Genomic DNA, 15,801 nt, shown 5'->3' on the forward strand with positions numbered 1-15,801 from the left:
GAGAAAACTATGAAAATTGCTCAGTTTGTTTTTAATTTGGTCAGGAGGCATAACTCAACAATTGAATAAAGACAGAGTTATGGGCCTGCTTCACATTTGTGTCTTCTTAGTTACTGGTATACTGTGTTACAAGTTTAAGGTGAATATTTTGATCTTTTTTTATTCTAACCATTGTGGGTTTCAGTATTGAATAACAACAACAGCAATGCTCAAAGAATACCATGACTTGTTATCTTAAAAAAAAAACAAGCTAAAAAAAGTATCAAGAAATTGTGTTAAAAGTTAGGAACTGGACAAAATACATGATTTAACATAATTAATGTAGTAAGGCTTTGATCTTTTTTAAAATTAGCCGAAATAAGTTCTATATATAATTGGCATAAAATAAAGCCTAGGAATCGAACAGGTTGGATCGTATTTTAGAATAGATTTACAGAATCATATCCTATCAAATCTAAGCAAATAGCAATTATGACTTAAATAATTTCAAACCTCATTTTGAATATTTTATCGATGGTCCCAGGAAGCTGAGTGACTGTAGATTTGATGTAGGAGTCCACACCTTGCACAGGCTTGGCCTTGCGTTGTATTGATTTCACTGCAGCTGCACGTCCTGATGAAAATAAAAATTAAGAATTTAAAAAATCAGCTTCCAATTGGTGTAAAAAAATCAAGATGTACATTCTAGTGCCATATAATAAAATCGCGTTCATCAGATTCCGAAAGTATACACAATTAGCAGAAGTCTTGTAATAATAAACACTTTTATTAGCTTGCTTAAAAATCTGAATTTAGCATTGTTATAAAGCATGATGTGTTATACAATTTATGAAGCCAAGTATGCAATAATCAATAGTATATATAGCAAAATAACCAATATATGACATTAAGATAATTTCAATTTACACCTAAAATTGATGTTCATTGAAACCCAGGCACCAACAAGAAATAGTCAAATTCATAACAAACACAAATGTCTAATTAAATTTAAATACATTTATCATAATACATAAATGTTTAACAAGCTAAGTTTCGACACAAAGTTTGTAGTGTCACATCACTCATATGTATAAGCATGTGAATGTATTAATACACCAATTTATTATCGATGAATGCACTTTTCAAACATGACGTAAATAAAAACTCTTTTCAAGACATAAAAGTATACTTCATTTCATTCATCAATGCATCAAAGAAGTGTCAACAAACTTCATCATTGAATAATTGCCTGATCAATAATCACAAAAGCTAATGTATTCAATTCAAAATTGAAAATAGGTTAACAATTGTAAATTGAGTTTAGATCAAAAATGGGAATGGTTACACTGAAATTTAAATAAAAAACATGAATATTCAAATATCTTAATGATATGTTAATGATATGCAAAAAATAAAGGTAAAAGGTCAAGGCCATCCTGAATAATGCACTCCTATAATATTATGTAGGATTCTCAAGTTGAATGAGTCTATAGACTTGAATTGAATCTACTGTTTGTATACCGGTACATAAATAAAAGTGTTAAATGGCCCATTCAGGGAATTTGAAACCGCTGGCTGTCATTTTTAAGACTTAAAGCAGTACGTATCGATCATTTAATAAATACCGATGAATTTCTTTCCTTTGATTAATTTACAAGTATACTTTCAGCAAGTCTTTTAAATACAATTTTCTCCTTTCTTGTTTACTTGTAAACATGAATGTGAGGTAGAGTTTTATAAAAAGAAATTACATGTATATGGGTTTTTTTTATAGTATTTAATATGTTAAGTGCCTTGGTGTGGGTTTGCCTTATATGAGTTTTGCCTTAGTATGGGTTTGCCTTATGGAAGCAAAAACAAAAGCGCCACAGAGCAAATGACATTGCTCGACTGTGTTGTTTTCAGTCAAGGTGCATAACTAAATAATTATTAAAGCAAGGGTTATGCTCTTTTATCATATGGGTGTATTGTCACTGACAAAATGTGTACCATATTTCATTTAAATGTCTTGGAACATTTTTTGAATAACGCCCAAGGTAAAAGTTGTTGCAAAAGCATGACAATAACAACAACACCAAGGCCATAACAATACCCATACCTTTGATGAAAATTATGTAAGCCAAATAAGAAGGTCAACAAGGATTTTTGACATCTTAATTTATAACGGTCATATTTATTATAATTATGGGCAGTTTATCATTAAACTATTCTTGACCATAGATGAATCTCTAATCCTATCCAATTGAATGTTACGATCAGGTATGAAGAAGAAAGGAGTCAAGACTTGGAAAACTTAATTTAATATTGCTATGAAACATAACATACTTTTAATATATATAACTTGATCATACTACAAAAGAAACCATATGATAAAAACAACAACATGGAAATCAACTAAAGAGTTTAAAACACCTATAAGACATAAAATTTAATAAATAACAAATACAATTTAATAATAGCACCTTCAAAGTACCCTAAACACACATTTGGGGGGTTAAGCCCAAACAATTTGTGAATCATTATAGAAACAGAAGGCATTACAAATGTATTGTGCTAAGCACTTGAAAAAGGGTTCTGGGCAGTTAAAATCACTCTTTCTAATTATGTTCAAGTATGCAAACAATACATCAAAATTTAACAGTTAATAACAAAGCTATTATTTTTGTCATTAATGACAAAAACCATAAACCTATAACGAAAATGTAGAAACATTGCAAAAATATTTTTCTAGGATAATGATATTTTCGAATAATAGAAATACAAGAAAGTCAAGAAAATAAAAAGGAGACAATCATTGAAAAGGAGATTGAAATGATTTTATGATAGCTTTTCTTTGACAATAGTTGAATACCGGTAAGCATTCTACATGTATGCAGGTGTAGGCCTGAACTTCACTTTCATTGGCTTTATATTTTTCCCAGAATCATCTGCATCTGCTCCACTCCCTGATTTATCAAAGTTATGAACACCCCTATGTTTTTCACCAAATGTTCCTTCACCCTTGTTTTTAACATCAGTGTTGAATGCCCTGTGTCTTGTATCTCTGTACTCTTTATGTGTAGCCACAAACTTCATAGAATCCTTAAAATCACTTGCAAACCTCTTTCCGCCAAATAGGGAATTCTTCCCAGATGAGAAATACTCCATGTTCCTTTTATTCGAATATCTAGGATCCTGGTTATAACCATAGTTAACCCTCGGTTCAGGGTCAAACTCTGGTCGATAGCGTACCGGCGATTTCCGCTTGTCGGTAAAACTCTGAAATGCTGCAACTGCTTCGTCCACCTCTTCTTTATGCTCTGTAAGCACCTCTTCATTATACTGTTTCCACATGCTGTATTCCTCCACTGGCACAGGCACATAATGCAACTTAAATTTCCATCGACTTATTTTTGGCATTTCCGTGCTGATAGGCAACACGAAAGAGTCCCTGACCCGGTTTTCCCGATTTTCGAACGCATGGTAGGGTTCGTAAGGCAGGTAAAGTTTATCTTTGTGAAAGGAGAGTTTAGGCTTACCCGTGGGTGATTGGGCGGCTAGAAGGGCTTGTCGCTGTTCCTCGACATGACGTCTTGCCTCCTGTAGACGCTGCCGTTCCTTGTCCAAAAATCTGCAAAAGTTCAATATAACTACTTGTACTAGTTAGTTCTGATACATGTAATTAAAATTTATTGAACTGATCAAGTTAACAAGTCAAAACACTTACTTGAAAATTGATACCAAACAAGATGTATAAAATTCAGATTTCAAACAAGCTATGAAAATGTGTCAAGCTTTGCAGGCTTCTGTAGATTTTGATTTCTGTAACACCTTATGTTTTATTTGGCAGCAACAAGTTGATATAAACACACTCTTTTGGTGGTGGGTTGAGTTTATATATTTAAAGCTGATATAGCTTATTTTAATTGTGATATATATTTATGTTCAAACATCAGTTTTACAAGGGGATACCAGCGGTCATCCTTTTTTTCTCAATTGATAAAGGGAAAAAAACTCAATATTAATAAAGGGATATAACTTAATATTGATCAAGGGATACAACTCATTATTAAGGGATATAACTCAATAATGATCAAGGGATATAACTCAATAATGATGAAACCTAGAGTTAGGGTTCTTGCTTCACATATGTTTAGACTACTTACAGGTTTTGAAATATGGCAAACATTTTACCTTTTTGCATTTTGATGACACAAAGCCCATGATATATACCACACATAAAGAGGCTCAAAGTTTAAAAATACAATGTATTATTTGGGAAAAGTATTAAATACCTCCTCGACTCACTTAAGTGCCAAAAGCAGAGGAAGTATTGAACACATTCTTCTGTAGTGAACAGTGCTGGTATTTATCAAATCCATCAAATAACTTAATCCCTTCTCAATGCTGTGTATCTTAAGTAATGAACAAGTGGATCATTGAATAAGATAGAACAAATCTGTAAAAAGACATCAGGGATCATAAAATTTGTTCTCTTAGTTTAGATCTTGAAATTTTGTTGATAAAAAAGTAAAGCTTTTGAAAGTGCGTTTGGCTTTTTTTTTATCTAGTGAATTTAAAAGCATTATTTTTTTGGTTACAAAAAAGTAATAAAAGTTTTATTGAGTACACAATACAACCAAAATACATATATCTTGTGGTTTACAAGTATCTTAATGGAAGTAATTACTAAATCAACATTTTTATTTGCTTTCTTTCCAAACAAAAAGTTTCTGTAGTGCAATGCATCGAAACCAAATAAATAATGTTTAAGGGGAAATTGAGGTAACGCCCTTAACAACATAACTGGTGAGTTATATAACATACAAATATATATTGTAGCTACACTCCTTGACAGCTAAAATTAGACTAAGTGGCCAAACCTACACACTTTCATGTGTTGGTAGGGAAATATCATAAGACCAAGTAAGAATCACTTCACAGCCCATTACTGAAAAAATACTTCAATATTCTAAGTATTTGGGGCATTTTACTGTGAGTTGGTCATAGTTTTCCCATGAAATTTTCAGTAGGGTCACAGATCCTAATGGTTGTCAAAATGTGGGTGTCTGGTAATTCTATAGGGTCCCAGGACAACTGTTAATTCTCAATAAAAGAATATTTTGGGACTCCCAGGGATGCACAGGTAGTTAAAAACTGGGGTCTGTAGCCAGTCCATTGGGTTAATAAAGTCAGGGTAAAACTTTCTGTTTGCTCACTCCAAACAAATCAGTTCTCAGGAATGGCTTTACAGTGTACATACTTTGATGGCTTTACAGTGTACATACTTTGATGGCTTTACAGTGTACATACTTTGATGGCTTTACAGTGTTCATACTTTGATGGCTTTACAGTGTACATACTTTGATGGCTTTACAGTGTACATACTTTGATGGCTTTACAGTGTACATACTTTGATGGCTTTACAGTGTACATACTTTGATGGCTTTACAGTGTACATACTTTGATGGCTTTACAGTGTACATACTTTGATGGCTTTACAGTGTACATACTTTGATGGCTTTACAGTGTACATACTTTGCTTTGAGTGCCGTCTCCTGCTGTTTCTGTGAGAACTCCTTTGTGCGATGTTTGATGACTGTTTCCAGAACCTGGCGGTCAACGGGACTCCCTCCACCATCTGAAATGGACAAAGGTGGAATAATTAATAGACTTCTGTACGATTGAAAGTTTGTTAACATGAAGCCATATGGATATTCTTGATGTGAGCATTAAGAGCACTTCAATTTGTTTCATTCTTTGAAGCTTGGTAACAATTGTTTATTATAATAGTTCTTAATGGTTACTTTGCTGGTAGTAAATATACTAGGGATGCAAACAAATATTTGAATATTGGATTGAACCTTTAATATTCCAATGTCAAAATTGGTATTCGATGTTTTTTGTTTGATAAATGAGATCATGAACCTTTTGCCTACAACTGTGTTGTTAACAACCATTGACCTAATGAAATGAATGACATCTGCTAGTTATGTACCCTAAACCATCTTCCATGTTTCGATATATCTTTCATGATTTGAAATGTAACTTTATAGAATAGCTTTTAAGGACATTGTTTTACAAAAAATGAGTCAAAATTCAGGTTTATTTCGGTTTTATTATTTAACTAGTTACCGAGTTTGTTTGTTTTTTCCATAGTTATATCTAATAGAGGTCAATCCCACACCCAGGCTGCTCGTCCTTTAGAATGACACTCAGTTTCGACTAGGAATTAACAATCTTTGCCTTGTTCAGTGGAATTGAAATTTGTTTGGCCAAAATCAAATGGTTTTTGTTAGATTTTATTTGGAAATGGGAAATTTCAGACTTATTTTCAGAAAAATCAGGTACTGTCACGTGTACCGGCTACAACAGAGAAGGGTTAAAAGTGAAAACTATAGGAAAAATAATAGTAGCTTACTACACTTCATAAATATTATTTTTGGTAATCAAATATTCGAATATTCCATCAAAAGATATCAATTTTGCCTTTCTTTTGCATCCTTTAAATATACTGATAAAAGAAGGTAAGGGGTAAAAATTTTTACATGTCTTAAACACCTAGACATTACGGGTCCTTGCATACATGTATGTTGTATTTAAGTAAAAAAAAATCAAAATTGAATTGATATCAAAATCATATAAAAAAATGTGTGTTTTTCAACCGTACCTAAATGAGAATCCCTTCCATAGAGTCTCTCCATCTCAGACTTGAGAAGTCGAGGGGTTCCATTCCGACTGCTGTTCCGACTGTTGTTTCGACTATTCCGCTCCTGTAAGGTTAAATCAACTACATGTTCATCACTATTTTGTGTCTTTCAATAAACTGAAAAATAAGAGTCTGCCCATCAACAACAGTTGGCCAAAGCGAATATATGCAGATGCTGTTCTACCAGAGTTTTCATCAGTACTCTTATATTTAAGTTTCAGGATAATATTTTAACTAGTCCATGAGATAGTGGTAACATTTTAAAAATATTCAAAATGTGGATGACAGTCACGTTAGATATAAAACAATTCCATACTATTTTACTTAAAAAACAACTCACAGCAAAAGAAACTAACAATAGATAATTCCACTCGTTTCACTGTTTCTAATCTCACCAGAACTTTATCCTCTACGATCCTCTTATCCTCCTCAATCTGTTGTAGGCGATTTAACTTGTGTACGAGGTCTGCACGTTCTCGCATATCAATCTCCATTGAGGCAATCTGACGCTGAAGTTCGGCAATCTTACGCTGACCTACTTCCTGTGAGCCACGTCGGTGCCAGTCCTCCCGGCCTGGGTAGCCTCGGTCTGACATCATTGTTACCGAGGTTACTGGACTTTTGGGGTTTCTTCTCTCAAACTCTCAAGTTATCATCTTGACTGAAATTATAAAATAAAAAAAAAACAATCAGAGCTAAATATCTTCAACAAAATATAGCTCTAAACAAAATTGTACTCATGTATGTCATTATGTATGTAGAGTATATTTGCAATAAATAACTAACTGTATAAGAGCACTTAAATTGGTCTCTGTCTAAAGAGTGCTTGACTTAAGAGTTAAAATAACTACTACGGTACCATATTTACCTGTAACTGTAGATCACTGACTTAACATTGTTCAGGAAGTTTTAACTTCAACCTAGCTAAATTTGAATTCAAATCCTTCTTTATTCACTTTTTAATTACATAATACAAAACATTTTAGTCCTGTTTGTTAGTGTTTCTCCTATGAATCTTCTCATATATCCTTATAATTACACTGCTGAAAAAAGAGTTGTATATACACATGTAAACCTCATTTACATACCATTAGCTTGGCACTGCATTCAAATTTAAATCAAACTATATAGAAATTCAATCAACCATGGAAGTTATGTATTGATTTTGAGTGAATCAACAACTTTTAAAACTCTGTTTATAAGACATTAATACATATACAGAATAAATACAGTACAAAACATCCTTTCGAATGACAAGACCTCATAAACATCTGATTTTTGAATACATAAGAACCGGTTTTAAAATGTTTATTGAACCAGGTATTTACTGGCCAAATGTTTGAATAAGGTGTATTTACCTATCAGTTTTCAAATATATATCAAGTGCCCATTACAATGACTGAGTTAAATGAAATTTATATTTGAATAGAAAAACAATCTTAAAATGTAGCCAATATTTATGGTACCTTATTTCTTACCACTTCGGTTTAGTTCAATTAACAATGTGATTATAGATAGATAGATAGTTTTATTTCAGTAACATTGTTAACTTCTACACTTAAATATTTGATGATGTGTTCACATAGTAAAGTATAAACAGGTACAGCTTAAACAGTTGTCTCAAATCTGTCTCAAAGAAATACAACAGATCACAAGTGTATCCATTAAACTTCAAGAGCAGTGACGATTTGAAAGTTAACAAAAATGATGTTTTCAACGTTGTTATCTTTAACAAAGTTCTGAGCAATCAGCCCACTATATTCTTAGTACATATTGGTTTGTGAAATGAAACAAGAGCACTGCCAAATGGCTGCCAATGCTTACTAAGACACTTATCTTTCTTACTTAAATGACTCGCTCAAGGAGCATAATCAACAATTAAGCCAAGAGTAATGAGCTTTTATGCACATGCATATTGTGACAACCGGTGGTAATGTGCGAAAGTTTGATGAAAATATACACAATTATAGTTACTTTATAGCAGGGAGGCGAATGGGAAGAGTTTTTTTTACTATTTATGCTGCTGCAGACTAGGAGAGAAGCCGACAACACCAAGAATACCGGTAACAATATGTGATGTTTTTTTCTTTGTTAAACAAACAAGCTAAATCTTAAATAATAAAAAAAAACATAGTATATATCAGTTCTGAAACTTTCAAAGTACTTATGATTATTGAACATTTAAAAAGCTTTTAATGGCAAAAAAATATTGAAAGCCTGAGTTGGAGATAAAAACAGAATATAATAAGAGCATTATGTCATCACAATATCTGTGTGATAATCGTAAATAAAATGTTATTAAAGGGCAACTCCTATACTTAACATTAATTATCTCAGCCAGTATGATAGGACCATGGCCAAAGCTTTTATATATCAAGTGCTTTAAAACCAAATCCTTTTTGGCTATTGAGAAGCATTTTTGAAGAGAAGATGACACCTATCATTCTTATTACGATAAATAAATCTGAGAGAGTCATTTGCCTCCCCTTATTATTTAGCCAACAGACTTTAAAATGATGAGCTTTAGATACACCCTTTGTAGTAAAAACAATCTTACTTTTAAGCGGTGTTTGATAATTGATAAAGATTAAATCTAACATCAGGGCTAGAAACCAGTCGGTCAGACGGACCAACCCCTTTACGGATTACGTCGGACCAAGTCAAAATTTACTGGTCAGGAGCGTAGGTTTTTGCAATGTCTGCTGGTACTGGTAACATCCTAGATCTCATAATTCATGTGCTGCGGGCATTTTGTGTTCCAGCATAAAGACACTGTGTCCGACACATTTTCATGTGATGTCAACGGTGTCAATATAAACCATACCCTCATTACCCTTACATAACGCAAATGAGTCAACTGTATTGATGCAAGACTTGAGATTTACCAAAAATAAATTTTAAGAAACAATTGAACCTGCACTGTCATTTGAGTTGATTTTTTAAATTTTTGTTTGCCACATGTTTTCATTCTTTAAGTTAATATTTTCAAATATTTTATTATCAAATTTACTGTATGCCTTTATTATTTCGATATTTTCCTTGCTGATTCTCATTTTTTTTGTGTGTAACAACATTGTTAGTTTTCATTAAATTCAACTTAGGAAAAAAAGCATTTTTTTACTTGAATAACTAAGTGAAAAATTATTTCTATTTCCCAATTTGTTTCATGACTTTTCCGCAAAAATTGAGCAATTTTTGTTCCAAAGATGACACAAGTAGGATTAAATACTTAAATAGATATATAACGTGGTCAAATTTTACCAAACATAAAGAGGCAAGACCACTTCTTAACTGATTCTTCTAATCCCTAATGTCGTTAAAGATTTGCCAAATCAAAAATCATAAAAAAATCCATCCACATACAATTATTTGGACTACTTCTTAACCATATTAATGGGCTTTCATGAAACATAAAAAAACATGAAATAAAAGTTAAAACACTAAATTGTATTCTTATGATAAGATAAAAAAGAAAGATAAGATAAGATTTATTTAAAGTCGGCAAGACAGATATACAACAGACATACTCTGATGAGCTTTTATAACCGACTATTAATCTTATAACCGACTATAAATCTTATTTCTATCTTATTCGGTTATTGTTGTTGACAATTATCACAACAATTGATACAACTTAAGTTGTCTTCACTATTCAAGACCGATCTACATTCAAAATACAGTCAAGTAAACCTTGATGACATTTTCTTTCCTTTCTTTAACAAAGAAATATCATATAACTATAATGCCCACCTGATAATACAAGTTTGTCCGCCATATTTCAACAACTCGGCTACCTGGGTAAACAGAGCAGTCAACAGTTTTACTATTCGCCGTACACCGATCGTACCGGTACTAAATTATGTAGATATATGTGACATAACAATGTGTATGTCAAATAAGAACCAAATTGCTACTGAACAGGCGTGCACTAAGTAAGTAGTAACGAAATGTCAACATTTTATTTTTATTTTTTAAATAAGTATAAACACAGGGAACAGAAATACTTTCACAATTTAATAACAGTCAAATATAATATTTATATTGCACAAAAATAACACAAACTACTAAGAACTCTTTAACAAGAGCTACTCAGGACTACTAATAACTATTCAAAAGAGAAACTAAGAAATACAAAAACAATATGAAAGTAGCTACTAAGAACTATTACAAAGCTGCCAGGAGCTACTTTAAGGAGATATCCTTAACCTTATGACAGGTTCTTTCTTTTTTAGTAATAGGCCTTTTTTAATTGTTAGAATTTGAACAATTTGACCTCAGCCAAATCTTTAATTAAATCTTTAATTTTGAAATCGTTATTGTTAATATGAATGTTTTCATCGTAATTATCAACACCATCGTCAAAACGGAGTGGGAGGGGAGCATAAAAGAGAGGAAGGGAGGGAGTAGAAGAGGAGAAGGATGAAGGATGGAAAAGGGGAAAATGGGAAGGGAAAGAAGTATTGAGGGAGGGAGGAAGACAAAAGAGGAGAGGAAGAAAGAAATATAAAAGAGAGGGTGAGGAAAGAAGTAGATATAAAAGAGGTGATGAAGTGAAGGGGAAGAAGGGAATGGAAGAAGTGAGGATATAAACATATCACTGAGAATAATTGAGAATAAAAGAATAGGAGTAAAGAGGATAGAGAAGGTTTAGATAATGGAAATGTATGGAGGCTAGAAGAATAGGAGAAGGGATGAGAGAAGAGTTCAAGAACGGAGGATAGGGAAAAAGAACGGATGAGAAGATAAAAGAGAAGTAACAGGAGGGAGATAAAGTAGAGTTAAAAGGTACAGTGATGAGGAAATATATTTTTCCTTTATACCCGACGTTAAATGAAAATGCTTGTATCTGGAATCTAAAACGCCCGGGTTCCAGGCATCCCAGCCGCTTTCCTCCGTAACAAATGTTTTCGGCTCCTTAAACTACAACCTAAATTGCATGCCTCGTTACCGGATTACGCGTGTGCCCTCGGCTCGGATTTATCTATCAATACCGGAAACACATGATAGATAATTATAATATTTGATGGTGGCACTTTCAAGACAGACACGATAAGTAAGCTCTTTTTAAAGTTTGATCGTACGGGCAGACGTTTATACTGACATAAAACTATTTCCACAACTGCTAGGGTCATTAAACGAACTTTTCTCTGGGCTAAAGAGAACTCTTTCAACATCCTTATTCACATACATTTGACTTTTGACACAAAAATAAAAATACGATATAAGAGAATATAAATGTAACACATTGCAAGTCATGTAAAAATAAAAGTGGGCTTACAGGGACCATGGCAAAAGGGAAACGGACCGATTTGATCGGACCGGAGGGATCCCCCGACGGATGCCTTTCTGAAAATTTCAAAACATGCTTGTTATGCCGAATGTGCAAAACTAATCAACTAGAACTGTACATCTGACCATTGGGTGTCACATTTGAAAAAATTGCTTCGGCTACATTTTAGGTCTCCGAAGTTTAGTGTAAATACGGGCCGGGTAAATATCCAATTTACGGCCGTTTTACATGATGATGATGATGATGATGATGATGTGATGATGATGATGATGATCCAGCAGAACCAAACGCTTTGTTCAGGACGACCGGATAGAGACGAACAATATGACGAGCAGTCGCAGATGGACAAGTAAATTCGGTAAATAAAATTCAGAACCAGGCTGTCTAAACAAAATGATGGCATAAATCAAAATTAAAATAAGAAGTCTTGATTAAAAGGTAAAAATCTTAAATGGAAACGAATGAAACGTTTTATTGCTGCAATAGAGATACATATTTATTGACCTTTGTCAGATTTTAAAGTGTTTTTTCAAAAACAAATACACGTGCATTCTAAGGAAATAGGAATTAAGACAAAAATACATGCATGTATAATTACTCAGACATGTTATTTAACCAGAGGCGCCCTAAAGTATTTGGGAGGTGTTGATTCCCCTGCTGTTTCTTGGATTTTTTTAAAAAACATGTTGCTTTAAACTCATTTCAATGCATTTTCAGCACAGATCAGGGGCGGATCCAGGAATTGACGTTAGAGGGGGCGTAACTTAAGGGCACAACCTTTTGACATTCACCCCTCCCTTTGAGCGGAAAGTATATGGTATAAACTGTTTGCATGGGGTTACTCAATCAAGAAAATTTAAACAATTTGTAGAAATGATGCATTATGGGTGTATTTTAATTATTATTTTTTTCTCCTATACCGGCTTAGGTCACAAATCGGAACACTTTTGAAGGTTTTTTTCCAACTATCTTTGAGTGTCTTTGTAAGTAAGTTAAAATTGTGTATGAAACATCTTTTGGTTTATATGACAACATCCGTCTGTCAAAGTACAGATTCACGAACTTATCAATTTTATGTTGAAAAGCGTTCATTTTATGGACATAAAATCACCCTTCTATTTAAGCTATGGAGGGCACAAATACCGAACACTTGAAAAGCGAAATTACATTTTCATACATTTATTTATAAGTATACTACATTAAATAAACACTTGGCTGCAAAGCTATTCTTTATATGTTTCCGCTGTTTTTCATTTAAATGTAAAGCATGTTTTCTATTAATAAATATCTTGAATGTAGGTCAACAAAGATGCACATGCGCCCTCTGGCATCATTCCCTTGTGTGCTACATTTTGATCTCTTAGCGTATTAGAACATTGAATGACATTTTTATAAAAATACTCAACAAAATAAGATGAAACTTCGCAAATGTGACCAAGGCAAGCCTCTGTTTTGATCTAGATTAGATCGAATAATCGATCACGGTAAACAAACGCGTCTTTAAACAGGTGTTTGGGATTTGTGCCCTGTTCGGAAAAGAACCGTCAACCAGTATTTGTTGCATTCTTAATCTTAATGTATCTAAGGGACACAATTCTTTATATACTACAGCATATTTCTCTATTGTAGTTATTCATACTGAATACTATGTTTCATATATAGCTATGCCTGTAGTATTGTATTACACTTGATGCTTGGGTATGAATGAATAAACATGTAACTCCATTTGTTGAATGTGTGATTTTGTAAGTTCATACGTTCTAGCAATGTCCAAAGATTTCTGTAACGTTAAACCGTTCCCTTCGCTTATGAACTTTTCGCGGAGTTTCACAGATCGAACGCCAAATACAATGTGATCCCGGATCATGTCATCAAGAATGTCCTCTGGATAATCACATTCTTTGATGAGTAATCTCAAGTCCGTAACAAACTGTTCAAACGATTCGCCATCTTTTTGTATTTTCATTTTGAAACTGTATCTTGAATATATACGGTTTGATTTTGGTTTACAATAGTTCTCGAACTGGTTGTAGAAGTATGTAAGATCTTTTTGTTGATCGTCTGTTGGTCTCCAAGTGCTAAAAATGGAACGACCTTTTTCTCCAACCCACAGCATTAGGTAATTACACTTCACTTCTTGTGATTGTTCCTTTAGAGGACCCTTAAACATAAAGTCGGAATGTGACTTGAACGACTTGAATGACTGTGACAAATCCCTGCTGTCCCAGTCCATTTTGGGTGTTTGTCCTTGCATATTGTTAAAGCTTGCCATTTTGTTAAAATGAGCTTCACAATTACAATTTAATTATTCCATTTAATTTCAATTTAATCCATATGAATCAGTTCACCCACTTCTGACACCATGTTGCGTTGTTGGTTTAGTTCTTACAACAACCTGCGGAATGGGTTAGATTCATAAGATCTCAAATGGAGTTACATGTTTATTCATTCATACCCATTTACACCATAGGGACAACAATAAAAGTGTAAATGCCGTTACACCAAGGACATATCACCACCCAGAGGCAAAGAGGAATCCAAAACAAAGGTCGACAGGCAAATTGAAGTATGCTAACGCTGGCACGAAGAAGGCTATGTGTTCAAACTGTGGATCAAAATACGAGACCAAGGACATATGCCCAGCAAGAGGGAAAGACTGTAACTACTGTGGGAAAAGAAATCACTTTGTTAGTGTATGCTACAAAAAGCAAAAGGAACAGAACAAATCACGAGTGCATGAGGTAAATGATTTTTCTTCCTCAGATCTAAGTGACAACTGTGATGGTTATTTTGTTAATACTGTTACTCATGACAAACACAAAAATCAAGCTTTTGTCAATATTTCAGTTGGTAACAACAGCACACAATTCAAATTCAAGATTGATTCTGGTGCACAAGTTAATATCATACCATACCACATGTACAAATCACTTGGTAGCAAAATTCAGTTGAAACACACAAACAGCAAATTGACAGCTTACAATGGCACATCACTCAAAGTACACGGTGTAGTTAGTCTTCAATGCTTGTACAATGGTAAAATTTCAAGAAACGAATTTTACATTGTAGATACACCCTCATGTCCAATTTTAGGTCTTGACACTTGCCTTGCAATGAATCTACTCAAATTTGTATCAGCAGTAGAACCTGACGTTTCTTACACAAAAGACCAAGTTATTTCAAAATACCATGATGTATTTACTGGTCTGGGAACACTTCCAGGTGAATGTGACATACATATAAAATCAGATGCAATACCTGTAGTACACCCTCCAAGACGTGTACCTATTGCAATTAAGGAAAGACTAAAAACAGAATTAGACAGAATGGTTAAAGACAAAGTCATTGTCAAAGTGACAGAACCGTCTGTATGGGTCAACAGTATGGTAACTGTTGAAAAACCCAATGGCTCTTTAAGGGTATGCCTAGACCCTAAAGACCTGAATGAGGCAATAGTGAGACCACACTATCCATCTAGATCAATAGATGATATTTTGCCTGACTTGACAGGTGCAACCGTATTTTCCAAATTTGACGCGAGAACCGGTTATTGGTCTGTTAAACTGAACAAGAAATCATCATTTCTGACAGTTTTCAATACTCCATTTGGCAGATATAGGTATCTGAGACTTCCCTATGGTGTAAATTGTGCTCAAGACGTCTTCGTCCAGAAAATGGAGTCTTGTCTTGAAGGTTTGAATGGCGTCAAGGTCATTGTTGACGATATTGTTTGTTATGGCAAAGACAAACAAGAACATGACAGAAACTTGGACAAACTTATGGAAAGATGTCGACAAAAAGGTCTCAAACTCAATGCTGACAAAACCGAGATTGGTAAGTCAGA

At 33.6% G+C, this 15,801-nt stretch overlaps 1 protein-coding gene across 4 annotated transcripts in view; it reads right to left on the minus strand.

Moving 5' to 3' along the window:
* The window catches only part of LOC128220031 (uncharacterized), a 36,727-nt gene extending 26,230 nt beyond the window's left edge, over positions 1–10,497 (minus strand). For 2 of the 4 annotated variants that reach the window (XM_052928278.1, XM_052928273.1), the window contains exons 1-6: positions 7,536–7,735; positions 7,063–7,328; positions 6,629–6,731; positions 5,497–5,599; positions 3,498–3,589; positions 493–613 (exon numbers count right to left, since the gene is read on the minus strand). In XM_052928278.1, the coding sequence (XP_052784238.1) occupies positions 493–613; positions 3,498–3,589; positions 5,497–5,599; positions 6,629–6,731; positions 7,063–7,266 (623 nt within the window). In that variant the 5' untranslated portion in view covers positions 7,267–7,328; positions 7,536–7,735. Of the gene's footprint in view, positions 1–492; positions 614–3,497; positions 3,590–5,496; positions 5,600–6,628; positions 6,732–7,062; positions 7,329–7,535; positions 7,736–7,755; positions 7,908–10,417 lie in introns of those variants that run through there. The other 2 variants (XM_052928276.1, XM_052928277.1) reach the window with 2 other exon arrangements.
* Positions 10,498–15,801: the final 5,304 nt, after the last annotated feature.

Source organism: Mya arenaria, chromosome 15, assembly GCF_026914265.1.
Source record: "Mya arenaria isolate MELC-2E11 chromosome 15, ASM2691426v1".
Taxonomy (NCBI): domain Eukaryota; kingdom Metazoa; phylum Mollusca; class Bivalvia; order Myida; family Myidae; genus Mya; species Mya arenaria.